The following is a 26,405-nucleotide window of genomic DNA, read 5'->3' on the forward strand; positions in this document are numbered from 1 at the left end:
AAATATAAGATGACATTAATGCTAATAAGGCCTGGCCTCCATTGCTGTAGACCTTGACCTAGATGTTCTGCCCTGTGTGTATTACCCTTGTTGTCAGTTACCCATGTATGCCGCAGCATGTGATACTCAACTTCACATTCACCACACGGCACTGTCCACCTCGCCCGCATCCCAAGGTGCATTTCTTTTGGTTTGTGCTGTGTAGGGTCAAGCAGGGTCAACATCACCTGCATGGCTTCACAAAGCCCACTCTGGGAAAAGCTGCCAAAGACCATGGCCAGAGCTTTCACATTCATTATAACCCCACCCGCTCTCCTGTCATGTTATTTCACACATCCCACAAGCATGGCTGCTGTTTCCTGGGCCACTTCACCCGTTGCGTCCGGTTACAGAACTGCAGGGCGGTAGAGACCCCCGTCCGGCAGCTCATCTGCTAACCCCCGCCCCTTACCTTACCCTTAGGCAAGGGGCGTCACCTCACCCGGAGCCAGTCCCTGCGTTCTGTGGACACCCGCAAGCGGGACGACGGGGACAAGCCTCGCTACGGACACCTGGCTCCCCAAACAGGTAAGGCAGCAGCCATCAGTGGATCGGGGAGAAGGGTGCCCTGCGCCTCGGTCACCCTGCAGCTTACATTCCCAGCAATCCACAGTCACGTCACAGCACCGTCCCAGCCATACATGCAGCCCTGGCAGCATTGCGGCGGCCGCACTCCCATGGACTGCTGGGCAGGAGTCGTCACTGCACTAATCATGGGTCTGGTTTTGGTTGGCTTCCCTTTCAAGATGGTACAAATCTCTGACTGTCAGTGGCTGAAATGGGATCCCAGTCCCATCTTCACTTGCACCCCCCGCCGCCCCCCCGCCATCCCTCTCCCCTTCCCACAAAACAATAGAACAAAAACAATATCAGACCCCCTCCCTTACGGGGCAGGTTATATTGTTTTTTGTTGTTGCTGTTGTTGTTGCCACAGTGGTGCTGTTGTCATAGTGGTACTGTGTGAGGATCAGACTAAGGGAATTGAAAACACACTTTACCCCTTCTGAGGGGAACTTTTTCCCATATACAAAGGTTTTTTTTCTCTTTTTTTCTAGAGAGTACTGTGTATAAAAAAAGATTCTGTAAAATTTATTTCCACAGGGGAGATGGTTTGCAGCTTGTTTTTTGCTCTCGGTCTGAAGTTCTGATGGCGTTTTTGCTACGTATCCGCACTCACATGGGTCATTTGTTGATCGACAACCTTGATGTCAAAGCAGTGGCAGCTGGCCCTCGATTGGCTGTGCGTGTGCGCTGGCGACAGCTAATCAGTAGAATGGATGATGCTTTGTTTCCAGGGTTCGACCACTGAGCGGGGGAATCAGAGCAGAAATTGTCTGGATGCATAAGGCATTCTTTTCTTTGGGGAGCGAGGCAAGATATCTGCATGCCAAGGATTGCTGCAGTTCTCCAGAAGCTCCCTTCTTTTTCAGAACATTTTTCCTCAGACATCTTCTGTTCTCAGAACCTAGCACTGCAGATCTATGGCAAACTGACACAGCGGAAACCCAAGGAAGAATTCATTGATTGTAAATATGGATTCAAAGGCAAGGATTTGTTTTTTTTTTCATTCAAATGCCTGATTAGTTCCTTAACAAAGGACTGCCTCCTGTCTGTCAGAGATAAATTATCTCCTTGAGCTTTTTACCCATTAGGCAAAAAGTGTTTGCTCAAGTTTCTGAAGAATTCAATCAACACTTCTGCTCGTCCCCTGAAAATGTGTTATTGGTGAAAATGCACGCAAAAGAGCTTTGAGGGTCTCATCCGGATTTATGGCGGAGCCGGGTTCAGGAAGCATTCACTTCAATTGCAAGTGAATGCTGAGGATAAGGGGATCAAAGTCCCTCTATCACATCCTAAAGAACAAGTCTCCCCCACAAACAGAACCTCCCATCCCGGTTTACAGCAAAGGCTGTTGCTGACCCTGCATGCTAACCGGTCTCTCCCTTTCCCCGCCCACTCCTCTTCCTCCCTGCTTCCCTGCCCCCACCCTAACCCCTAAACTCCCTTGCTCCCTCCTCCTGCCCCGCCCTCCCCCTTCCTGGCACTAGACTCGTCCTCGGCGGAGGAGTGGTCCCCCTGGAGCGTGTGCTCGGTCACCTGCGGCGAGGGCTGGCAGAGCCGCACGCGCTTCTGCATCTCCTCCTCCTACAGCACGCAGTGCAGCGGCCCCCTCCGCGAGCAGAGGCCCTGCAACAACTCCGCCGTGTGTCCAGGTAAGCCCCCCACCCGCGTCCACCGCCCCAACCCCCCACCCCCCCCCGCCTCCGCTGCCGCTCACCCCCTCTGCCACACCCGGACCCTCTTGCCTCGCTCTCTGAGTCCCACCGCCTTACCCAGAATCCATTGGGAAGCCCCCAGATCCCTCCTTCCTGCACGCTACCTGATCCTATTAGGGGCAGGCTCATTCCACAGGCTCTACCGGTTTACACCTCCCTCTCTGCCCACCTTGTTGGAATGTGTCAGGTGATTGACTCTGTCACTGCACTGTGCCCAGCCCTGAGAGCTGCCACAGTGTGGCTAGAGGCAATCATGGAAAAGGGAGAAAAAGAAAAAAAGAAATATTAAGGAGCTCCCTGTCCAGTGCTGCCCTATTCTACCCAAAGATTCCCTGCCTGTGTTTGCTTCCTTTTCTAGTTTTGGGGGGAAGGGGTGATAGGGTATATATGTCTTCATGCCATTGGCTTAAGAAATGTTTTAGGTCACCCTGGGGAGTGAGGGGTGGCAGATTCTGTCTGTCATGACACGGCCGTGAAAATCGCTTGTTTCAGGACCTATCCTCCTGCAATATTAGCTGCACTGGCACGTTCCTTGTAGGCGGCCCAATTTACAGATCAATATTATGAGTGCAAATAAAATAGAACTAGCAATACCAATGTTGCAGAGCAGAAGTGCTCAACGTCAGTGATGTAAAATCGGTCTGTGCAGTACATTATGTTATGTGTGTGTGTTGTTGCTCTCACTGCGGTGTGTAAGTGTTTGTGAGCACGCTGCAGTGCACACGGTGGCCTGCGTGGCGCACCGCGTGTCTTCCCCTCTATAAATCACACCACAGCCGCTCTGATTGCAGTGCACGGAGCCTGGGACGAGTGGTCGCCGTGGAGTCTCTGCTCGTCCACCTGCGGACGTGGCTACCGCGAGCGCACCCGCACCTGCAAGCCGCCCCAGTTCGGCGGGGACCCCTGCGACGGCCCCCCCAGGCAGACCAAGTTCTGCAACATCGCCGTCTGCCCAGGTGAGCCCGCTTCTTAACACACCCCAAATATGCCCGCTCCTGTTTTTTTTTCTATGTTGTCAGCTGCAGCTTACTGCAGCGTAGACTGTCGAGTGGATCAATTATATGCTGTCTTAAGATGTAATGCAATACAATGTCCGAAGCCTAAAAATTGTTGTCACATCAAAAGACACGAAGGGTGGGGGTTGGGGAGGGGGTGTAAAAAAAAAAAAAGCTTGTGTCAGCTTTTAAAAGTTAATTGTGACTCTGAATAAAGTCCTAAATCATCCTCAGCAAGAAACAAAAGGCTGGCTTTGGCAGTGGAGAAACAAAGGCGCCAGCTCTCCTGTGTGAACTCAAAGACTCACTTAATGAGGTGGAACTTGGGAGAGATTGAAGCGGCTCTTTTCTGGAGCACACGGATTAACACATGGAAGCACACAGACACACACAGTCACACACATATATTGCATTCTTCTTCAATTGAAACATTATTCCCTGTTTTTAATGTTTTTCTTGTTCTAATGCAATAGTCTCCATTAAGTTAAGTGTTTTACCCCTCGGTATGGGTCCTCATCCAATACATGACATCTTTTGGATGAAGCTGAGCTTCTGACTCACTGTGGTCATTTAACATTCCATGGCGCCTTTTTTGCCAAGATTAGATGTGCTGTCCTTTGTCCAAGTCAATTTCCCAACCTGGATCATTCAATCTGCCTGTCTAATCACCCCCCAAAATAATTAGGTAATTACAAACCCTCCCCACTCCAGGAATAAACTTATGTGCAAAGCACAGCGAAATCCATCAGTGCAAAGCACTATATGAATGCAAGTCATCGTCATCATTTTTGCTTCAGAATAACGGATGTACCACTTCTCAATGTGCTGTTTGTCCAGATGTCCCAGAACATTCACTTCGACCAAAGCTTTGAGGAGAAAGGAAGAATTGATTAAACAGAGGTCAATTGCATTTAGCACGCACAAGTAAGTGGAAAACTCTGCCACGGTCTCAATTTTTTTCCCCCTCCCCCTCTCTGGCTCCCCCTAGTGGATGGAATCTGGAACGAGTGGTCAAGCTGGAGCTCCTGCTCAGCGTCCTGCTCCAACGGGACCATGCAACGCACCCGGGAGTGCAACGGGCCCTCCTACGGGGGCTCCGAGTGCCGCGGCGAGTGGCTGGAGACCCGGAACTGCTTCCTCGGGGAGTGCCCAGGTAAGCCCCGCCCTGTCTGTCTGCGGCAAGGATCCATCATCTTCACAGGCTTAAACCCAGGTCATGTGACATGTTAAACATTGTTCTCCAGGCTGGGCAGTAATGATAGTTATGGCAAAGCCATCATGTTGTGTGGTATCCACAAATATAAGATATACTTATATCAAAAAAATTATGGCTCTGCTACTGGTTCTTCTACCAAAATCATCAAACGTTTTAACAGTATCCAGATCTCATGCCCAAACACAAAGGAACACAGAATTCACAGTGCCCCTTGATAATGGGCTCTGATTATATAATGACAAATCATTTGATAGCCTGGACTATTAAGGGCTGAACCGTTGCTGTGAAGTCGGCGTGGGGTTGACGGAGTGTGCTGTGTTCTCTGCAGTGGATGGGAAATGGCAGGCATGGAGCATGTGGGGCAGCTGCACCAAAACATGCGGAGGAGGCAGCCAGCAGAGGCAGAGGGTTTGCTACGGCCCCTTCTTCGGCGGGGAGCAGTGCCCAGGGGACCGTGAGGAGGTGCGGCGCTGCAACGAGAAGAGGTGTCCAGGTCTGTCTCAGCTGCCCGTTTGTATTTTCTTAACCCTGATTGTACCCTCTCTCTCTCTCTCTCTCTCTTATCACATTGTCAAGCAGTTTTCTTCAGAGTGCCACCCCTCCAGCATTAAGCATTGTGACAGGCTTGAGAATAGTAATGGCATGATACGAGTGTTCCTATCCCAGAATGCACCTCTCAGCCAGCCACTGACAGTATTTTAATGTATGCGCATGGAGAGGGGCATACTCTGTGTGTGGGAGGTTGGCAGCGAGTGAGAGAGTGGGTGCTTAACACAGGAAAGGAATGAAAACAATGATTTGCATTAACGTACATATGCATATGTGTTTGCACCGTGTCTGCGTGTGCATGTGGACGGAAACCATGACATCTGCTGCCACGTGCTGTTGCAGAACCCCACGAGATCTGCGACGAGGAGAACTTTGCCAGTGTGGTGTGGAAGCAAACCCCCGCGGGGGAAACCGCTGCTGTGCGCTGCCCACCCAATGCATTCGGTAAGGCCTGCTGTTTTGAGAAACAGGGAAGGCACAACTTGTAAAGAAAAGTTACAGTGCTTAGCATGGCCTGGGTGCAATGAATCCATACTAAAACGATGCTGATCCCCAATCTACTGCTGTGATGCAGGGCTGATTTTACGCCGATGCACCCTGGACTATGATGGCATCGCCTACTGGGAGAATCCAACCTACATGAAGTGCATTTCCAATGACTATCGTAGCATCCAGACATTGGTAAGCTGCTTTGGTGTATATTCACAAGGAGTCAAAAAAAAAAACATTGCCTTTTTGACTTGAAAAATCACAACTTTGCAGCTACTGAAGACAAATTCAATGTCCTTGTCACATGTCAAGCTGAGTGGTGACTGCCAGTGACTGTTCCTCTGAATGTTCTTCCCCAAGACTCGTGAGCATCTATCAAAGGCCCAGCGCGGATTCATGGGAGATGGAGTTTCTGAGGTGCTGGAGAAGTTAAGAAGCACCTCCAGTGATGGGACAAGCTATAGTGGCGACCTCCTCGCCATTGTGGACGTCCTGAAGAACATGACTGAGATCTTCCGCAGGTCCTACTACAACCCCAGCAATGCGGATATACAGGTCTGTCACTGTGGGCTTTGTCAAAAGTCTTCCAGTTGGCATTTTAACATGTTGTTGCACACTTGACCCTTTGTAGTGAAATCTCTGAGGGAAAACCCTAGGCCATAGTGTTGGTTTGGCATGATCTCATCAAATTTACAGTGTGGAGAAACAATTCAATCTCTGTGGCAATGTTATGCTCTGACAATGAGGGTTTTAATAAATCTGTCCTGATCCCTGAATATTTGCTCATACACATTGCTTATGTTCTGTAGAACTTTGTCCAGTCTGTAAGCAACCTGCTCATGGAGGAGAACAGGGAGAGGTGGGAGGAGACCCAGGTGGTGAGTACCTATATCTATCCTCCTGTCTTTTTTGTCTTTTTTTCTCAGTCTTTCTTTTTGTGTCATTCATTAATCCCCCCAACAGCACATTCTTGCCACGTTCATCTGCGCAAAGTGTCCCAGTTATTGCTGTTTCCTGGGATGCAATTCCCACTATAGCCTGGACCTGGTGAACAAATGGAGGTTTCTCATTTTAGTTCACTGCCCAACCTCTCAGTATGCCCAGAGAGCCCAGGGGCGCGTAGTCTTCCCCTCTCCTCCCACTCAATGAGATTCTTTAAATCCAGCTGCACGACCCCAGCAGAGAAAGCAGAAAGAAGCACATACATCAGGTGTTAGGACTAACCCTTAGGTGATGAAGAGCTGCTCTAGAGCAGAATGGAGGCAACCATGGCTGTAGCGCTGTCACCTCACTGTGCTTCTGATTACTTCAGAAACAGCTTCAGGTCCTAGTGGCCATATTGTTGTGCTGAGAAGGAGCTTACTGAAGGTTTTCTGAAATGTAGTCTCCAGGTGAAGCTTTTCACCAAAAGTCTCAAGATATATCTATGCACAATAGACACATATTTGGGATTCTACCACTAGCTGAAAATGACTTAAATTTGCCGTGAAGTTGACGTGACCCCTGAGAGGACAGGGAAGGGACCGGATAAAAGTTTAATGTTGACGCGGGACACACCGTGCCACTTATGGAGGATGAGGCATGACACGCAGGCACATTTATTTATTCCACTTATGGGGGGTTAGAATCTGGACCCTCTGAGCGCTAGCGACAAGCTGCGCGTGAGCTAGACTGATTCATAGGGTCGAGGCATATCCCAATCTCTGTGGGCGTGAAGTGGGTTGATGTGCAAGTACAATCCTCTGGACAAGATTCCAGTCTATTACATGACACTTACCCACAATCCATCTCTCCTAATGCTGAGTGCCAAGCAGGGAGACGGTGGATGTGTAGAAGCTGGGGATTGAACCTAAAACCTTCCGGCATTATTGTAAGCCTTCTAAATTGTTTCTTTCTCAGCTGGGACCCAACATCAAAGAGCTTTTCCGCCTGGTTGAGGACTTTGTGGATGTGATCGGTTTCCGAATGAAGGACTTCCAGGACACTTACGAGGTCACGGAAAACCTAGGTCAGTCATTTGCTGGGGCTTCCACAGGGATCTTGGATTGTGTTGTACTGCACTCTTGACTAAAGCACTGCAACGCCTGAATTCCTTCAGCATGCAGCCACCTAAACAAAATTATAATATGTAAAATGTAAGCTCTGTACCTCGCCTGAGTGTCGGTCAAACAGATAAATATTAACAAACAGCACTATATGCCACCCAGGTTTACATACGCTGTGCTGTAGAGTCTCAGGGGAAATGTAAGATCAAAAAAAATATGAATCAACCTTCGGTTTAACTTTAAAATGAGTCTGGCATGTATTGTATCGGGCTCATCTTAAACCCATGTCGGCAAACTCAACATCCCAACAAAGGCAGGGATGACTGTAAAATTGATTAACCTGTCAATCAAAGTGTGCAAATCTTTGCAGACAGAGGAATTCTCCTTCAGGATTCTCACAGAAAAGCAAAAAAAAAAAAAGCAAATCATATGAGAACATAACAGCAGCTGATGTCAGAACTGAATAAGGTTTTTTACAAAAGGCGATATTTCTTTAACCAGATCTGTCTGTGTGTTTCTTCTCCCTTGCTTTAAACATCATTTCCACAAGCTGTTAACAGCTCGCTGAGACAAAAGAAAACATACTCGGCTGCTGCTATTTTGGTTTTGCTTTTGGAGTCGCCCATCAAATGTGTCAGAAACAGTTGAGCCAGACAAAGGGAGTAGATGAGGGCTGACGGAATAGCCCATGGCAGCCTGCCCTCTGGTGCCGGGGAAAGTGACTGCCCAGTGGGTCGAGCGCCAGGTCACCCGGGCACAGCTCTGCCGCCACCAAAGAGGATTCCCAGGGCGGAGTTGTTTCCGCGGTGACTGCTTCTTCGGCTGACAAACCCCTCCCGCCCTGACACCCTCCACCTCTGTCTCTTTTTGTCTTTCAGTGCTAAGCATCCACAAGCGACCGGCCTCTGGAGCCTCGGACATAACCTTCCCTATGAAGGGGTGGAAGGGGATGGTGGACTGGGCAAGGAGCTCTGAGGACAGGGTCACCATCTCACGAAACACGCTGTCCATGGGCAAGCCAGGTTAGATCCCACACACACACACACACACACACACACACACACAGATACACACACACACACACAAATGCATGTCCTGAAGTGATGGTCAATAGCTTCCAAGAACAGTCAGGTAACGATCACCCCATCCTCCATAAGTACACAGTAAGAGCACGATCTCAGGGCAGAGTTCCCTGTGTCAACAGCTGTCTTGATCTCTGGCACAGACGCATTGTGGAAAATGTGCTTGTTAACTGACTCCCTGAGACTCAGCCTAAATATATCCAAACCAGTTACAGAGGACTGCTGAAAGTCAGGGGGAGAGAGAGCAGGGTGACACACACACACACACACAAACACACACACACACACCTGCGAACTGCTCTGAGCTCTGCGCCCTCCAGTGCGTCTCAATGACAGCCGTGGAGTGTGACTCTCCCCTCGTCTCTCTGAGGTCACAGTGCCGTGTCACTTAGCTCTCATAGGGGCGGGGAGATGGCTGTGATCACACCTGTGCCTCGTGTGGACTCCTGGAGCAGAGACACGCCGTAAATGGCTGTCTCATCAACACCTCTCTCTCCCCGCTCTGTGCTTCCCCCTCTCCACCCCTGTCTCTCTCAGCAGCAGCAGCGGCAGCAACAGCGACTTTCGAAGAGATTCCTTCAAAAGAAGTTGCTAAAAAAATCTTTCTGTGGCCCAAAGCCAAATAACAATCAGAGGACACAGAGTACCAGTCAAAAGTCTGGACACACCTGATTAAGACAGTGGGAAACATGCATTCAAAGACATCTTGATCTAAAGATGTATGCTTAAATGCTTGAAATTTGTTGCTTTTTGGTCACTGCATAATTACATTTACACTGTTATTTCATAGTTTTGATGTCTTTACTATCATTCTAAAGTGTGGTAATAAAGAAAAATGTCCAAACTTTTGACTGGTACTGTATGTGAGCATCAATGGCATTCTGTGCTGCTGCTCTCAGTGAACTGGCTTTAGTCTGTTGTTAACAGTAGGGAGGGCTGGGAAACGGAGTGGGCCCTATGAATGCAGAGATGCATTCTCCACCCTGTGTGTCTAAAGCTGCTTGGCAGACTCCCAGTACAGACCATTAGGGAAGCGCTCACCCTGCATGGCCACGCAACTGGGACTGCCGTCTTTAATCATGAGTCAACAGGAGCCAATCAGAGCCAATTAAAGCTAATCTCCATTTCCATGGCATCGACAATGCCCTGCCTGTCAGTCGTCCCTCTGCGCCTCTTCGTGCTGCGTGCAGTAATCAGACAGCGGCGGCACACAGGGAGTCAAAATGGCGCCGTTTGCCCTTCATTCACAGGGGTCCCCCTCTTTCCTCAGCCATGCCTTGTTTTATATGTACACCAAGGTCCACACTCTGGCAATAACTGTTTGCAGATCCAAGGGCACCTAGGCTTTCTGTATAAGAGATCATCTACTACTTAGACCCCACATGAGCAAAACAACACAGTGATTACTGGGGACACCTGAAGCACAATAAGCCCCAGGGACAACAACAACTGCTGCTCCAAAAACTTTTTCATTACGCTGCCTTTAGAAGCCAGAGACACACTGCCTGCTTTTGCCCGCCCCGCCACCGCACCCCCCCCCCCCAGAGTTTGTTCCAGCAGGAGGCCTGTGAGGCCTCAGCTGTGTGCCCGGGGCCACAGATTCTGCCCCGCAGCCTGGCACTTCCATGCCTCCCGCAATATGGCAGCGTCTCACATGCGGCCTGCCCCTGTTCTGTACAGTCTGAGTTTCTATAGATCGGAGCAGATGCAGCCCTGTGCTTTTGTTCCTATCCCAAGGCGCTTGCCTTAACCTCTGCCAGGATGTTTCAGTCCAGTTTTGGTTCTGCTTTCTTTTTTTCTTTTCTACTTTTTGTTTGTTTCAGTCTTTTTATGTGTGGCTACAGTCTATTGCATATTTTGGCTTCCTCTCAGGATTGTCTCAAAGGCTGCCGTCATCCTGCCAGCAATGTTGGTCACATGACCAGTCACATGACCACCCCTGCGCAGGAGCTGAGCTGTGCATTGAACCTGTACCATCTGGTTCCTCTCATGCATCGGACACGAGGCAGTGTTATCCAAACGTAAAGGAACGTTTCCGCATGGTGTGCACTGGAGTATAACGTTATCCAAACCACGCTAAAGAGTTAGCACCGCAGACGCACTGACACAGAAGTGAGAGCCCTCACACACGTGCGTGACACACATCTCTACATCCTCATGTACGGTAGCGCGTTATAAATAGGTTCACCGCACGGTAAATTGGGCCATTCTTGGTGAGGCGCGAGTCAGACAGGAGTCTCAGTGGAAAGACTGAGAGAGACAGGGTGCCCTGCATTCATTCTCCATTGCACTGTCAGAGAAACGAGGCCATCCATATCCAAGTCTGCGTAGCAGGAGGTAGCAACACACTCTACTGTACGCATCTGCTCATCTCTCTCTCTCACTCGCGCTCCAGCTCTCTGTCTTCATCTTCCTTGCTTGCTTATACTATACATTTCAGATCTATTTTACCTGGGCTTTTTGGTAAAAATTTCTCTCTCCTGTTTTTCTGTGTTCCAGACACAGATGACTCCTCTGCGTTCGTGACCGGTATCGTTCTCTACAGGAACCTGGGCAGCATCCTCTCCCTGCAGAGGTAAGACTATGCAGTTTTCACCAGCATTCTCCCGCCGCTGCAGCCTCTCTGTAGCTGCCCAGTTCAGAGCACTGAGGCTCCCTCTGCTAATGCCAGGGCTCTCCAGCTGACCAAACATGGTATCCTAGTTATAAGGAATTGATATATTTTTATATTTATTTTTGACACCTATATAAATTATGGTATATAAGAAAAAACTGTCAGACTTTATCTATATAATGTTGTGCATAGGTTAGTATATGTGAATTCAGTGTCATTCCCGTATAATTTTTAATCCTGTATACATATGGAAAGTGTTTCATTTATGGTATCTCCAAAGGCAGGGACACACATTAACATACCTATGAGATACGATTAACATATGGATGTGCATTCCAGTGCATAAATGCATTCCACCTACACATTAACTTTTTTTTTCTGTAGCACTTATTTGCATTAAAAAAGGAGAACATTTGTCATGGTTTGTTTTTCCCACTCTTCTACACAGCATCCTGTGTTCTTAGATTCCCAAATAAGATGGAGGTTTTTTGTACCACTGATGACCTTTTTATGTTGTTAGGGTAGGGGGAGGAGCTACTTGGTCATGCAGGCATCTTACGTGACTGATTGCAGGCAGGGATATCAGGGAGATGCCAGTGGGAATAGGGGAGGGGGGCAAGCAAGATATGTGCAGATGGGTTGGGAATACGAAGGAAGGGCAGTTGTGGCTTGCTGATGTCATGTCTGACCACATGCATTTCTCCTTCTTCTGCGCTCATAGAAACAGCACCGTGCTCAACTCCAAAGTGGTCTCAGTTACCATCAAGCCCACCCCAAGCTTCCTGTCTGCCCCTGTGGAGATTGAATTCTCCCATCTCTACAACGTAAGGAACCTTGCGCCCACTCCTAAACACGCCACCCCACCAAATAAACAAAAATATTTTCTGTCTGCACTAATCAGATCTGATAAACCACAAGTGATAACTATTATCTATTAAATAAGAAGATATTCATCTTCCCGCAAGCAGATTCTGTCATTTTAGATACTGTATGAACAAAATACTTAAAGGTTCAGATTAGTAGCTACAGTTTTATCGTAGCCAATGCTAGTCAGTGAAATACAAGATGATGTGTGTGTGGCCACATTTGTCAAGTAAATTCACTTCTCTCCATCTGCATCTGTCTCTATACAGGGCACCGTCAACCAGACCTGCATTTCCTGGGATGAGAGTGACAGGTAGGTGGGAGTTTTTTACTCTAGTTTACCTGTGCTGGATATTTGCAGACGTGCATAAGTTCTGAAACAGAGAGCTGTGGCATTGCTGCTCAGAAAGTGAGCAGCTTTCACAGGGGACAGGCTATAGAGGATTTCAGGGACAGGAATCTGACCAGGCCAATCAGGCAGCAAACAGAGGGGGTTTGTGTGTGGCTCAATGAGGAACCGCAATCAGAAGCCATTAGGGGCAGATGGCGAGGATTGCCCCCCAATCTGATTCCCTCTTTTGCCATGTGTTATCTCCCCAACTGGTGTCCATACCGCTCCATAAGAAGTGAACCCCGGGGGGCAGAACAGTGTCATGACACAGCAGCGTGTTACATAAGAGCGGAAGGCATTACTCAGCCGGCAGACAAATCGAAGCAGATGATGGCTGCAAAAGTTTCAGAAACCATCACCCATCACGCCGCAAGAGGGATTTTTTTTTTTCTTCTTTTTTTTGCACTTTGGCGAAAAGTTTTGAAAGTGTCGGTGACACCCTGCGTTTGGAAGGAGTCGTGAAAAAAAAGGCAGACGGCCGTTTTCCTCCAGCTCCTGTCCCGGGCATCACTTTGTCACGTCTGCTTGGCGCTGACAGTGATGCAGCGTACGGAAAATTGAAAGTGTCGCTCACTGCCCAAGAGGGCCCCGCGGAAGTGTGGATGGAATGGAAGGAGGCAGGGAACCCGCATGTTTCACGGGGAAATATCGCGCTGCCCACTCCCACCCGGGCCTCCAACGCTGGCCGCTGTGCGCGCGGCTGCGTCCCTGCGCTCTCATAAAAAGCTTACTGAGACTTTAAAATAATAATGATAATAAAAAAAGAAAACCGATCTTTCTCCCACAGCTTCATCGTGCCACACTCTTGCGGCAAACGTGGGACATTTGCATTTAGATAGATACGTACACTTGTGTCACAGACAAGCGACGTGAAATGCATTCTGCCCCACTTCTCAGATTAAAAAACTTTGTCCTAGAAAGGAAAGAGTGAGAAAGGGAGAGATTTAAAGGGGGAGAGAGGGAGTGGGATTGCGAAAGAGAATGAGAGAGGGGATGATGGAAGGAATCTAATTTAGCTGTACACTTTGAGGCGGGGGGGGGGGGGTTGGGTTCATGTTCTAAGTGAAATTAATATCGATATCAGACAGAAGGTATGATTAATGAGTTAATATAGGGGGTGGGGATGCAATCTGAGAGCTGTTGGCGGAGAGGCTGTGTTGTACTCTGTCTTGGTGAGAGCCGTTGGGGGTTGATTGGCTTGTGTGTCCAGTGGAGATCCTGTCCAAGAAAGGCTGGGGCTCACTGTGACCAATGAATGCATTGTCACTCCATCCATCATATTAGATTACTTAATCATCCGCGTCAAGATGCAGTGCTGTACTTATTTGACATTACATTACAGTGCATTACAGTTTCCATGTTATTGCGGAATCTATGATATGATCCTCTTCCTCATCCGCTTCATTTACATTATTCCCATTAAATGGGTGACATACTGTAGTGATGCGCAGTACAGTTCTGAACATGCTGTGTGGGGGGTACACTTTCTCTGTTGCATCTCTTTACTTGACCTGCCAGAACCACTGGCAGTTGCCATGGTTACTGCATACAGATACGGGCAAGAGGATTTCAGCTGTCGGGGCAGGGCTAGCAAGCGAGTGCAGGGTGGGGAATCATCTTTTGATTGACACATGCCCACAGAGGCCTGTCAGAGTAAATCCGCGGAAGATGGGCATCTATCTATTATCTCAGCCGTTCGGCTGCGGTTAATGAGCTGATTGCACACTCCGGGGCGCAGCTCAGACTGGACTACAGATATCACACAGCTCCAAACACAGCCTGGCGCTGTTCAGACTAACCCGGCGTTGACTGCTCAATCAGGTTAACCGTCACCGCACATCAGTCAAGCCAAAGAGCGTGTCATCCAGCCCCCCCCAACAGTGTCACCTTGTCCATTTCTGTGCCTTGATTTGTACGTGCCAATATGCTTATTTATTACTCCTTTTAACACCCCAGTCTTTTCAAGTTCATTTCCAAACAATAGACAGAGAGCATCAATGCTGTCTTTCATAAGATAATAATCAATCTCAGTAAACAAAAGAACCGTGATTACACCCGGCTGTGAGGAGGGGGGTGTACCGTCTGAACCAGTCCTCAAGGGAAGCCTGGGAGCTAAAGAGTGTGAGGGGTAAAAAGGCCTGCACCAGGCGGCTATAAACACGTATCTTGCAGTGCACTGAGATCCACACAGCTGCAGCTCCAGGCACTGACAGTAAGCTACAGTTGCTATGAAGACGGTGCATCCTCTCCTTCCACTCCTGCACAGTGCATGATGGTACAGGTTCATGTGCGCACCACCTCTGCATCAAACGGGCACTGGGACACATCGGTGCATCCTTTAATACGAATGCATTGTGGGTATGGTGCAGTTATGCGGGCCTAGAAGCTACTATACGGTTAATGCTGATTGAATAAGCTGCAAATTAAACTGCTGCATGTTCATGGGTAGTCCTCAGCCAATATCACCAGACGTACTGGGTTGCGCACACTGTTTTCACATGCTGTGAGCTACGCTGGCCGGTTAGAGTCCTATCTAGAGTGTGGAGATGGTGGCAGCTGGTGAATGGAGTAGGTCAGTGAGTCTGGACAGACAAACAGTTTGGCATGTGCTGTGCCACAGTTCCCCAGGGCGTGGCCAGACTTTCTGGCAGAAGAGCCAGGCCGGCACAACGAGCCAAGAGGCCTTGAGCAGTCCACAGACAGGAGAGAACGAGTGGCGCACACAGGCTGCCTAAAGGTTTCACAACACCCTCATTTATATTCATGTTGTGATGTAATATTTGCCACATTTTTATTTTTAAAATGCACCTGTTGAAAGACCTAGATCTCAGTGGTTTGAGGCTTGTGAGCCAGTATGTGCTATCCTTTCCCCAAACAACTGATAGAGAATTTCGAGACAGTCAACAAAGTTCACAACATTGAAAGTGAAATGTGATAGCCTGGGTAAAAGGAACCAGAGGGAATTCTACTGAATGGCCCAAAATGTGACTTCCAACGGATAAACGTGGGCTGCGGGCCTCATACGGCTTTCACTGTCGTCATTCGCACACTCCTACACTCCCTGGTCCTCCGGTAGTGAGATACCAACATTTCCACAGCTTGTGTGAATTCCACATCATTAGAAACATAATGAGATGACATCTACTGCATGGCGGGGCCAGAGGACACTGAGTCATTCCTGTTAGAAAATGCAATATTTCTTAATTACATTTGTTAAAAATAAATTGACTCTGGAAGGAAAAAAAAACTTGAGCAATATACATTCACAGAGACACTGTCACATACACACACACACTCACAGACATGTGTATGTGCCCTCATACACATGATTACATATACATACATTACATATTAATACTTTGAAAAAGTTTTACTTTCTTGAGAATAGCAACCTCATAGCTTTGGTGTTGATCTTACTTGATCATTTCTTGTTTGCTGCACTGCAGTTAATGGTATCACTCTTTGACTTAAGTTCTCTCCACTTGTGTAGGAGGGAGGGAAGAACAGACTTACCCCTATCACTCTTTACAAATCCCAGTGCCAGTCTAGGGGGAGCCTGAGACATTTTAAATTATGAAATATTAATCTATCTCGTGTGTGATGTAGCTGCAGTACGCAGCGTTTTGCACTTCAGATGGCGTTTGGGTAATCTGTTTTGACAATGTGAACGCTCTCCATCCTTGCTGCAGTGATACACTTAAAGCTTGAACCGGGATGGGTTAAGAGCAGTGGGAGAGATTGTTGTTGTATTTTGGCAGATATTTACCATTCAGTCAACACACAACTGGCAGAAAAGACTCTAAGCAGACATTTCACACATTTGAACAGATTCACATCACTTTGAAAAGCACGCCACTATACTGCAAATACCTTTTGCACATTATGCCTGCTGATTTGGGTCCAGTATATTCATGTCAAGAATTTCAGCCAGTGTTTTGTTAAATCCTGTCATTACGGCACAGCAACCAAGATTGGTAGACACATAATTTTAGCTCTGTTCCTCAGTGTAACCTGATAATTATTTTTTTAAAAAAGTGCTACAGACTTAATGAGTCTTGATTACAAATAATCAGATGTGTAGTAGATGGGTGAAGCTCTATTTGAAGGGACCAAGAAAGGGCACATGGAGAACACCTGTGGCTCCACCCACATATGACCTTCTCCTCTTTTGGGTTCAATTTTTTTCTGAGCACTTGGTGTACAGATATGGCTGCAGAGGGAAGCCACATAAAGATATATTACGGGGGGGGGGGGGGTGTCATATGTTACTCCTCCATGTTGTTTAAATTCATGGAAAAAGACGTTGCTATCACTGTGAGGGATGTGTAAAGTCATGTGTGCCAAATTGCAATGAATTGTGTCAGCATTGGATAGGGGGTGACCTTTGCTGATTGAAGTGTCTTCTTATGGCACTTCTGCATTATTTTCCAATTGTTTATATAATGATATAAATGATATAAATCTTATACAGTTGTCATCTTTGAAGGTGATCAATAAAAAAAAAACATACAATGAAGGTAAACGTTTAAAAAATAAGTTGAAATTAATGGCGCCCAATTTATTGTTATTATTATTATTATTATTATTATTATTATTATTATTATTATTCGGTATGTGCTTGTGAATTCTGTTTTGGCGCATATTTGAATTTCCCTGTATTGCAATAACCTGGCCATGCAGAAACCTGTAGTGTACGCCGCCACTGATCCTCCTCTCCATCACAAATTTCAGTGTGTTTTCCGTGCTCTGCCTCGCATGCAGCGGAGACGGAGAGGGATCACGAAAAATAGCTGGTTAAACGTAAGGGGGATTTAAGTCGGTTTTCCCTGTTTTTAACACTCCGCTGTTCTCTCTCTCCCCTCGCAGCTCCTCGCTGCTCGGATCCTGGTCGGCAAGAGGCTGCAGAGCGGTGCCCGTCGATTCATTCAGAACCAAATGTGTGTGTGACAGACTATCCAGCTTCGCCATTTTAGCACGGCTAAATCCTGACATGGTAAGTGGAATATCTGCATTTTCTTCATTCTTAAACGATAAGCATTCGAAACGTTCGTTTTGCGTGATAAGAGCATGGAGGAAAAAAAAAAAGATAAAATAGGCGTCATTGTCATTCCGTTTCAACAGATCCTTGTGGCGCTCCCTCCCTCCCTCTCTTTCGGCATGCTTGTGCCATTCTGTCAAGCCATGATTTCTGTGCCTGGGAATTTTTGGGGTGTAGAAATGCGTATAGAACATTTTGCCATTTTTCTTTTCGAAAAATATCGACAGTTGCTAAATTGTCTTTTCACTTGGTGCACATACGGCGTTTTTTTTTTCTTCTTTATTATCCTGATGTTGACGCTGCAATATATTTGATTTACATATGTTATTTCTTAAATACAATGAGAAGATAAACGGAACGACGTTTCAACTAAAATGAATGCAATTACAAAGGGAAGTGTAAGTTACTGAGCTTACAATATTGATTCTGAATAAAACAAACAAAAAAAAGCAAAATATTTTCATCCATAATGGAGACTATTAGTTCATATTCAGTATTTATTGGCTATTACTTTATCATAAATATGTATATTATAAATATTATAAATATATACACAGTTCTTTTATAAATATGTTTTACTTTCCAGTGCCTGTGAAGCTTTTTGTTTGCTTTTAGCTGGGAAAGAGTAATGAATAAAAATGCAGGAAAAAGCAGACTGTGACTGCAATAGGGCAACAGTGATTAAATGTAGCAGCCCTATGTAAATGTGAAAGGGTCATTACAAACACTGCATTTGCTGTATTCGACATCCACATTAGCTGGGGGTTAGAATGACCAACATCTATGACTCTGTACATATTCCTTCAGAGATAGGCAATGTCTTTGTGTGGAATTTTCATTCAGTCAGAGCAGTTATTATTAGAATGGAACCTGCCTCTAAAGCATTTTGTTCACCAGTTACCCTGGTAACAACATCCGCACTGGGGGCTCTTAAAGCTATAGAAGATGCCATAATGTCTCCTTTGTGCCTCCTGGCCCAGATACTGTTTCTTTTTTTTAATGGAGGGAGAGTAAAAGGGAACATTTCACCCCTGTTCTCTACTGCGGTATGGTTGGAGTTTGCGGCGTCAAACACAAAGGTATAGAAATGAAATTGGCAGGTTGGTGGGGGGAGAGGATGGGGGTGACTGCACCTGCAAACCACGGACAGATATGTTAATACAGGCGAAGAAATAAACCCGTCAGGCTCTCACTCCGAATCTGAAGCTGTGCATTTGATGTTCTAAGCTTGTCGTTCCATCCTACAGCAAAGATTATGCCACTGGTGAGGGGTGAGGGAGGGGCTGTGGGAAGGGAGCACTGCAAGATGTATGCAGATTTATCTGCTTTGGAAAGGGAGCCCGAACATGCACCAGCGTGGCAGTCACTGCACGCTCCTGGTCATGTGCGACTTCCTCTCAGGTTTGCAGTGCACAGTGTGCCTGGGGCGCATGTGTCTGCGTCATGCTTTTTTTGTGAGACAGCGATCTGTTTGCACTCAGCCGAGCTGAATTGCCAACATACAACCCCCCCCCCGTCCAAAAAATTCGGTCACATCCGCATTGATTGGCCCGGTCTACCTGTGCAGACACTGCCGGTTTCACCCTGTGTTGCAGACGGGTTTTTGTCCCGGCATGCTTTTTTTGGCGGGTTGTTACCTGTCCCCCCCCCCACTGGGAATCAGAGAAAAGCAGTGGCAGCACCCCTTCATTTTGCAAGACCACCATGACTACGGCGCTGATCATTCCCGTGGAAGCACTGGCTTCCCGCTTTACCTCCGGATTTTCCATCCGACAGCCCCACTCTCTGCAGCTAGACGCGCACAGACTCTGAATAACAAAGAGGCCAGCTGAAAGACAGACGTCTGGCCGCAAAGCAGTGCTTTCTCTCTCCCTTTTCCCCCCCTCCTCTCCTTTCCCTTTTCTGGTGTGCCTCCTAGACGGGTTCAATACTGTTCAGCTGCGCAGTGTTAAAAGACGGGGAGAAAAGAAACAAAGAAATCGCTGCGGTCGTTTCAAATGCCCGACCCTCACCCCTATGTTTGGAGACACCAAAGGACAGGTCCATACAGGCGTTCTTCCCAGAGGGACCAGCGGGTGCCCTTGACCAATGAACCTTGTTTAAGCTGCCTTGTGACAGTCTGCTGCTTTCATTCCATGCTTACAAGTGAGAGAAGCAAATGGATTCACAAATCAATCTCTTCCGGTTTCACCGTGCGCCCACGGAGAGAAACGGCATGTCACAAGCGTAGGCTGTTTGTTTGCACTGGGACCCGGGCGATCACTGTTGGGGGGTTGCAAGCAGATCAGAGATCCACCTCTTCACAGCCTCTTCGTGACAGTACCTGCCTCAGCCTATACTTTCGGATGGATTTCAGCATAAATCTGCAACATCGTTTTTTTTTAAACAGTGCAGTGGTGATGCTTTGTCTTGGCGTGGGCCCGCAGGGTCTTTGTTCGGAGGTGCGTCTCCTCCATCTGCATCACAGAGGCACTTTTGACTCTTTCTTTCTTAGACAGTCTTAGAGAGAGAGAGAGAGCGGAATGGAGTGAACCCTGCTTTCAGTAGTCAGATACATCCTCCTAATCCCCCTTCCTGTAATTTCCTCATGTCATTTCAAAGCAAGGATCCTCTACTGGAACCCAAAGTGATCCGCCATGCCTGCCATGTTAAATCCCGAGTATGCACACTGAGAGTGTGAGGACCAGTCAGACCGCAGTCTCACAGTGGCTGTCAGTTCAGTTCTAATTACCACTACTCCTGTTTAGGAATAGCATCCCTTTGCAGTGCAGATGTAAGCCTCGCTGTGTATGTCTTCCCCATTATTCAAATAATCAAGGCCTATGCAGTACCTCTGAGTCTGACTCCTCCCTGCTCTGATTGGGTGGTGGCTGTACAAAGTTAGTCCACCTCCCAGGCTTCTCTGTTCCGCTGTGCTCGTAATCTTTTTTAAGGGACTCGCTGCAGTGCCGATTAATCAAAAGGGATTTAATTACCTTGGCCTGGTATAGGCAAGCAACCTGGAGACAGGGCTAGCTATAAACTCGACCAATTATCTCCTCTGCAAAGGGTGGGCTGTGGGGCCATTAGACTCAGACATCTCCCCGCACCCACACAGACAGACGCACACACACACGGGAGAGCTTCAAAGGAGTATGCAGCACAAAAAATGGAATTGTGTCTGACTTGCCCCAGCATTTTGCTCCCTCCCTTCATGCGTCCTTTGGAGACACCGTAAGAATCCTCTTTTTTTTGGTCATGTGACAGCTCTCACAGACAGCTGGCATTGTCACAAGATGGCCTCAGCAGTGCGTTTGCCCCTGCCCGTTGTTCCTGGCAGAGGCGGGCACACGGGTGATAAATGCCCACCAGCCAGTCCCTGCTGGGCAAGGCAACATGGCGCTGCCCCTTTTCCCAGCCTGCCCTGGCAGGAGGCCTCTGCATTGCCACACTGCACACACACACACACACACACACATACACACACGCACACACACACACACGCACCACTCACTGCAATACACCATTGCCTACAGCGGCCGATGGATGCTGCTGCTATTGCCGCAGCTGATGCTGCTGCCATGCTAACATCACCATGACAACCAAGAAGAAAGAGGGGGGAAAAAAAGAACCATGGCAACATATGGAAGGTGGATCACTTTAGTGGAGAGAAATGACTAGACGAGCACGATGATACACTCTATACAGTGGGGAAATTTTTTGCCTTGTTTGCCGGTTTTAATTTGACGAAGCAGAACGGGAACCGTTGCCGCCATTTCTCTGCCTCGACGGAGAGGGGACTTCGCAGAGTCACCTTGAAGTCACCTTGCTCCACTCGCGTGGCCTAATTGCGCCAGTCAGCAGGTGGTGAGAGGGGGGCCGTCACGCGCACGAGAGACATCACCGACCCTGTGTATGCATCTAACCCAGGCGCTGTGTCTCTCCTCCAGAACATGGACAAAACGCTGCTGCCGTCGGTGACGCTCATCGTGGGCTGCGGGGTCTCCTCGCTCACCCTGCTGCTGCTCATCATCATCTACGTGTCCGTCTGGAGGTAAGAGGCCCGCCGCCTGCTGCCTTGTTTGTTTCCAAGGACAAGCAGTCACTCACCAGTGAGTGAGCCCATACTGTGACCTTTTGATAGTGCACCCATTGTGAGGGTATATGTGTCTGCGGGGAAGGGGGATTATTGAATACGTATCATATTGTAATCACCTTGTCTTTTTAACTATCACTGAGTAGCATTGTTGTTGCATTGGCTGTTAAAATTGAAGACAATGGCTTTACTGGATGGGAGGAAATTGAATTAAGGTACTATGTCGCTTAACCAGAATCGCTTCAGTAAATGTACAGCTGTGCCAAAGGGTAACACTGTATGTAAGCTATGTTGGTGGCTCTGGATAAAGGGTGTCTGTCAATCAAACTAACAAAGCGAAGCAATGAATGCGCTCTTGTCTTGTGAGCAGTGGAGGTGACCAGTGTATAGTTTGGAGTTCAAACAAGCAGTTCACTAGACTGGAGTGGGCCAGGGGGGGGCATAGAGAGAAAAGAGAGAAAGACAAAAAGAAATAGAGAGGGGGCAGTGTGCGAGACCCGGGGCCAGCGCATCAAAAGGTGCCCGCAGCGGTCTTTGTTTGTCCACCCTAATGGGTAAGATAATGGGGACTAAACCCGCCTGCACCCAGGTCAGCTTGCGCCAGCAGCATCGCCCTCCCTGCTCCCATGTGCCCAGCTGGCATTTGGACCTGGAACAGACTCGTGCTTCTCATGGCCAGTCAAGGACCCCATCGTATGTGGCTTTATTGTCTCTGGGCCTGAACAGGGCCAGCTGGATGTGGGGGGGGGGGTGAGCAGGATGGGTGCTGCAGCTGTTCATCGAACAAGGAAAGTGAGAAGATGGGAGTCTGTATAAGATGTGAGCTAATACAGAAAGGAAATGGTCACTCTTCCATGCTGTGCAGTGCAGTGGTGCGGATGCAGTTGGAAGCAGTGTCCCTGCAACATGCATCATCCGTTATGGCCTCACCCCCCTTTGTCAAATATATCAATGACTTTTATGCTTGCTGGAAGTGGTTTCAGTACAGAAACCTGTTGTGATTCCCCCCAGCCCCCCCATTTTCAGGTCATTACCTGTCCGTTCACTTTAGTTGTCATGAAACTAGACAGACAGGTGGCAAGTGGCTGCGCTTCATTTGGGTGAGTGATTCACGCGCCCCACAGCTCAGCAGAGCATGGAACAACAGACCCATAAACAACGGCGTGTTTCGCGTGTCATAAATATGGCCGTCCGGATTATGCAGTGTTCATACACAGACGAGCTGTAGTGTCCCCTGAGTGCTGCAGGGAGGCTTTGGGTGATGTATAAAACCAGTTTAAATGCAGGATATCCTGGTGTGGGAAACATGACTTTCAGGGAGTTAAATGAAGTGGTTCTTTACATGAACAGTATGCAGGGACACTTCCAATTGGCTGACGTGTGCCCTGCCATTGCTCCTCCAGGTACATTCGTTCGGAGCGCTCTGTCATCCTGATAAACTTCTGCCTCTCCATCATCTCATCCAACGCCCTCATCCTAATTGGACAGACACAGACACGCAACAAGGTAACAGCGTGTCGTCCTCAAAGGCAGTTAAACTCCTTGCTTTCTCAGCTTTGTCAAACAAACTTAGCCTCTGCTGTCTGCTGTTCTTGCCCTGTTTGCCTGACTGATTGTCTCTCTCTCTCTTTGCTCTCTTTCCTCCTCCCTTTTCTCTCTCAGGTGGTGTGTACTCTGGTGGCTGCCTTCCTCCATTTCTTCTTTCTGTCCTCCTTCTGCTGGGTGCTGACGGAGGCGTGGCAGTCCTACATGGCGGTGACCGGCCGCTTGAGGAACCGCATCATCCGCAAGCGCTTCCTTTGCCTGGGCTGGGGTGAGCGGCTTTCTGGAACGTTCTCAGTTAGCATCTTGTTTACCCTGACCTCTCTCTGGCTCATCCATTGCCAGCCCCTGACCCCTGTCTCTCCTTCTGCCCTCTCCAGGCCTCCCTGCTCTCATTGTGGCCATCTCTGTAGGCTTCACCAAGGCCAAAGGATACGGCACCGTCAACTAGTGAGTGCTCACCTTCTGCTTTCTCCTGTAGTCTGAGTGCTGGGGAGGACACCGAGTGTGCCCAGCTCACAGAGCATGACACACAGTGACTCCGACACTCAGAAAACCACTGAGGGAGCGAAAGCATAATGCAATAGCCTGCAGGCCTGCATTTGTGTGAGCTCACTGGACTGTGGTGGATAAACTCGTTTTTTTTTTGTGTTACCCTCTCTCCTTCCCCTACTTCTCCCTCTGTCTCATTCTCTCAGCTGTTGGCTTTCTCTGGAAGGTGGACTCCTCTACGCGTTTGTGGGGCCGGCAGCCGCTGTGGTTCTGGTACTTTCCCTTCCTTTCATCCCCACGATCCATCACACGCTCTGTGTTTTTCCTTAGCCTTACTGACATACAGAGGTAGAGCTTGTGTTAATAACCACAGCATGTGTCAGTTCATGCTTCCTATGAGGAACTCAAAAGTCTGAGGGTGATTGCAGTTTCAGAATCCTCCTAATGAAGATATGGGTCAGAATACCACTAGTAAAAAATTAGAAGGAAAGTTGTTTATTTATCCTTTTGAACCAAAAAAAAAACAAAAGCATTTGAGATCTGCTGAACAGGATTACAGTCCTAATTAAAAAATGATATTTTGGCAAGATCTTTATCACATTTAATGTTCAAGTATGTTTCTGTAAGTGTTTAATTTACATTAAATGACACATTGCATGAGAGTGGATGTAACCTGATAAGGTCTTTCTGGAATGTTCTAAAAATCCTGCTGACTGTGTGGGCCACCCCTTCACTGTCTCTGTTTCTCTCTCTGCCAGGTTAACATGGTTATTGGGATACTGGTTTTTAACAAACTGGTGTCTAAAGACGGCATCACCGATATGAAACTGAAGGAGCGGGCAGGGTACGCCTTATCAATCTGTCATTACATCGGAGGACCCATAACCAGCCTGTCCTAAAATGGGGGGTTGGGTGCATTGCTTCATTGTCCCTCGCACTAAATGGTCAGAAAAGATATAAGAAAAATGATAAGAAAAAGTAGGAAGGAGAAAAGAAAGAATAAGAAAGTCAGGAGAGTAGAAGATAGTGGGGGGTTGGCAAGGGGTGGAACCATGAGACATGGAGGTCAAAAGAACTGACAGAGAAATGGAGTGACTGATAGGTAAAGAAAGAGAGAGTACAGGAAGCCAAAGCACAGGAAGATGTTTGTGGAGGGCTCACACCAAGGTGAAGGATGCACATGCAAGGGCAGCTGATAGAAACACACGACAACAGGATATGACTGGGCTCGGGCAAGGCATTGTGGGTACAGTGATTCAGAGGTAGTGTCCATGAGTCCTGGGTGCAGGAAAATTGAGCTGAGTCACCATCAGTCCAGGGTCAAGACTTACATGGAATGACTCACCTAGTACAGTTGTCACAGAGGGGCACTACTTAGCTGTCACATAGTTTAGGATTGATTATAGTGTTCTCTCAACCTGAATCTTTGCCTTGCTTTGCTTTTTGGTTACAGCATAATTCACACATAGTATATTTTGTCTTTGCCGCTGTGATGTAGCACATCTGCACAAAATTTGATTGGAGAAGAGATTATTAAAATGTAACAAATGGAATCCAGTAGCCATTCTAGAACTAGAGTGAGGCATATAATAGGAAAGGCGTAGTTCAGAAAAGGGAGACGACTGGTTATAGATCCTTACAGAAACACAATGGCACGTCTGTGCTTGTATCATTGCATTTCCGCCAAACAGTTTTTTTGTACCGCTGCCATATATGTTGCTTCTGTTACATTGCTACAGCTTTTCCTATTTTGTAGATGTAGCTATTTGCTATTGATATAAATTTGTATATCCATTTCTATTGTTTGTTTTTTTTATGGATTATTTTATTAAAGGGGTGGTCAGGAAAACCAGGAAGGGAAACGAGTCAGTTATTGGAAAATATATCAACAACACCGGATCAATAGTGACCTAGTCTGTAGACAGATGGGGCACTGTGATCGATCTGTTTCATCACAGACACACACACACACACACACACACATATAGACACACACACGCATTTTGGAATGAGACTGTTTAATGCTGCTGGGGCGTGAGAGAACTTGCCCGTACCAAATATTGGCCATGAATGATACACAGAAAAGAGAAATGAGTTCTGACCCTTTAAGCCACTTGGTTTCTTCTTCCTGGGCTCTGCAACCCCCTTTGCCAGCAGGCTGGCATGCCCACATTGGCATTGTTATTTCATTCTGCTGTTGGTTTTCTTCCTCTGAACAGTGTGTGTTTTTTGCCTCTTGATGATTACTCTCTCTGACTGACTCTGTTTGTCGTCTGAAACATTGTGTTGCAGTTCTGCAGCATCCCCTTTCTCACCATGACACGGACACTCTCGCTGAGGGCTCACAGTATAGGGAAGCCAGCCCCCACCCCTCCCCCCTCCCCTCTTCCCAACCCCAGTCCTAAAAATCAGTAGTTCCTTCCATCCCCAGCCCAATGGTACAGCCTGTACACCAAATTACAATCCCCTCACCCCCTCCCCACCTCCCACTGCAGTGGCTCGGAAGATAAATAGTGCTTCTGGAAATAAATGATAATAACATCAACACTATTAATGGCTACATAAATTTGGAACAGGCTATTTGAGATAGGACACCTATATTTGTGTTAGTGTTATTTTTCACCATCGATATTGTAGTTTCAACTGCCAAATGGAGAACGGTGTTAGTAAAATTAAGACTAAACATCTGTTTAAATTT

At 47.6% G+C, this 26,405-nt stretch overlaps 1 protein-coding gene across 2 annotated transcripts in view; it reads left to right on the top strand.

The window, feature by feature from the left end:
* The window catches only part of adgrb1a (adhesion G protein-coupled receptor B1a), a 75,122-nt gene that overhangs the window by 32,119 nt on the left and 16,598 nt on the right, over positions 1-26,405 (top strand). For both annotated transcript variants that reach the window (XM_036538843.1, XM_036538844.1), the window contains exons 4-24: positions 463-567; positions 2,088-2,252; positions 3,107-3,271; positions 4,299-4,463; positions 4,855-5,019; positions 5,418-5,519; positions 5,650-5,756; positions 5,925-6,119; positions 6,374-6,442; positions 7,464-7,572; positions 8,488-8,631; positions 11,191-11,266; positions 12,027-12,129; positions 12,439-12,482; positions 17,427-17,553; positions 21,528-21,631; positions 23,077-23,179; positions 23,336-23,486; positions 23,596-23,665; positions 23,914-23,980; positions 24,466-24,551. In XM_036538843.1, the coding sequence (XP_036394736.1) occupies positions 463-567; positions 2,088-2,252; positions 3,107-3,271; positions 4,299-4,463; positions 4,855-5,019; positions 5,418-5,519; positions 5,650-5,756; positions 5,925-6,119; positions 6,374-6,442; positions 7,464-7,572; positions 8,488-8,631; positions 11,191-11,266; positions 12,027-12,129; positions 12,439-12,482; positions 17,427-17,553; positions 21,528-21,631; positions 23,077-23,179; positions 23,336-23,486; positions 23,596-23,665; positions 23,914-23,980; positions 24,466-24,551 (2,422 nt within the window). The remainder of the gene's footprint in view (positions 1-462; positions 568-2,087; positions 2,253-3,106; positions 3,272-4,298; positions 4,464-4,854; positions 5,020-5,417; positions 5,520-5,649; positions 5,757-5,924; positions 6,120-6,373; positions 6,443-7,463; positions 7,573-8,487; positions 8,632-11,190; positions 11,267-12,026; positions 12,130-12,438; positions 12,483-17,426; positions 17,554-21,527; positions 21,632-23,076; positions 23,180-23,335; positions 23,487-23,595; positions 23,666-23,913; positions 23,981-24,465; positions 24,552-26,405) is intronic.

Source organism: Megalops cyprinoides, chromosome 10 (assembly GCF_013368585.1).
Source record: "Megalops cyprinoides isolate fMegCyp1 chromosome 10, fMegCyp1.pri, whole genome shotgun sequence".
In the NCBI taxonomy this organism is placed as follows: Eukaryota; Metazoa; Chordata; class Actinopteri; order Elopiformes; family Megalopidae; genus Megalops; species Megalops cyprinoides.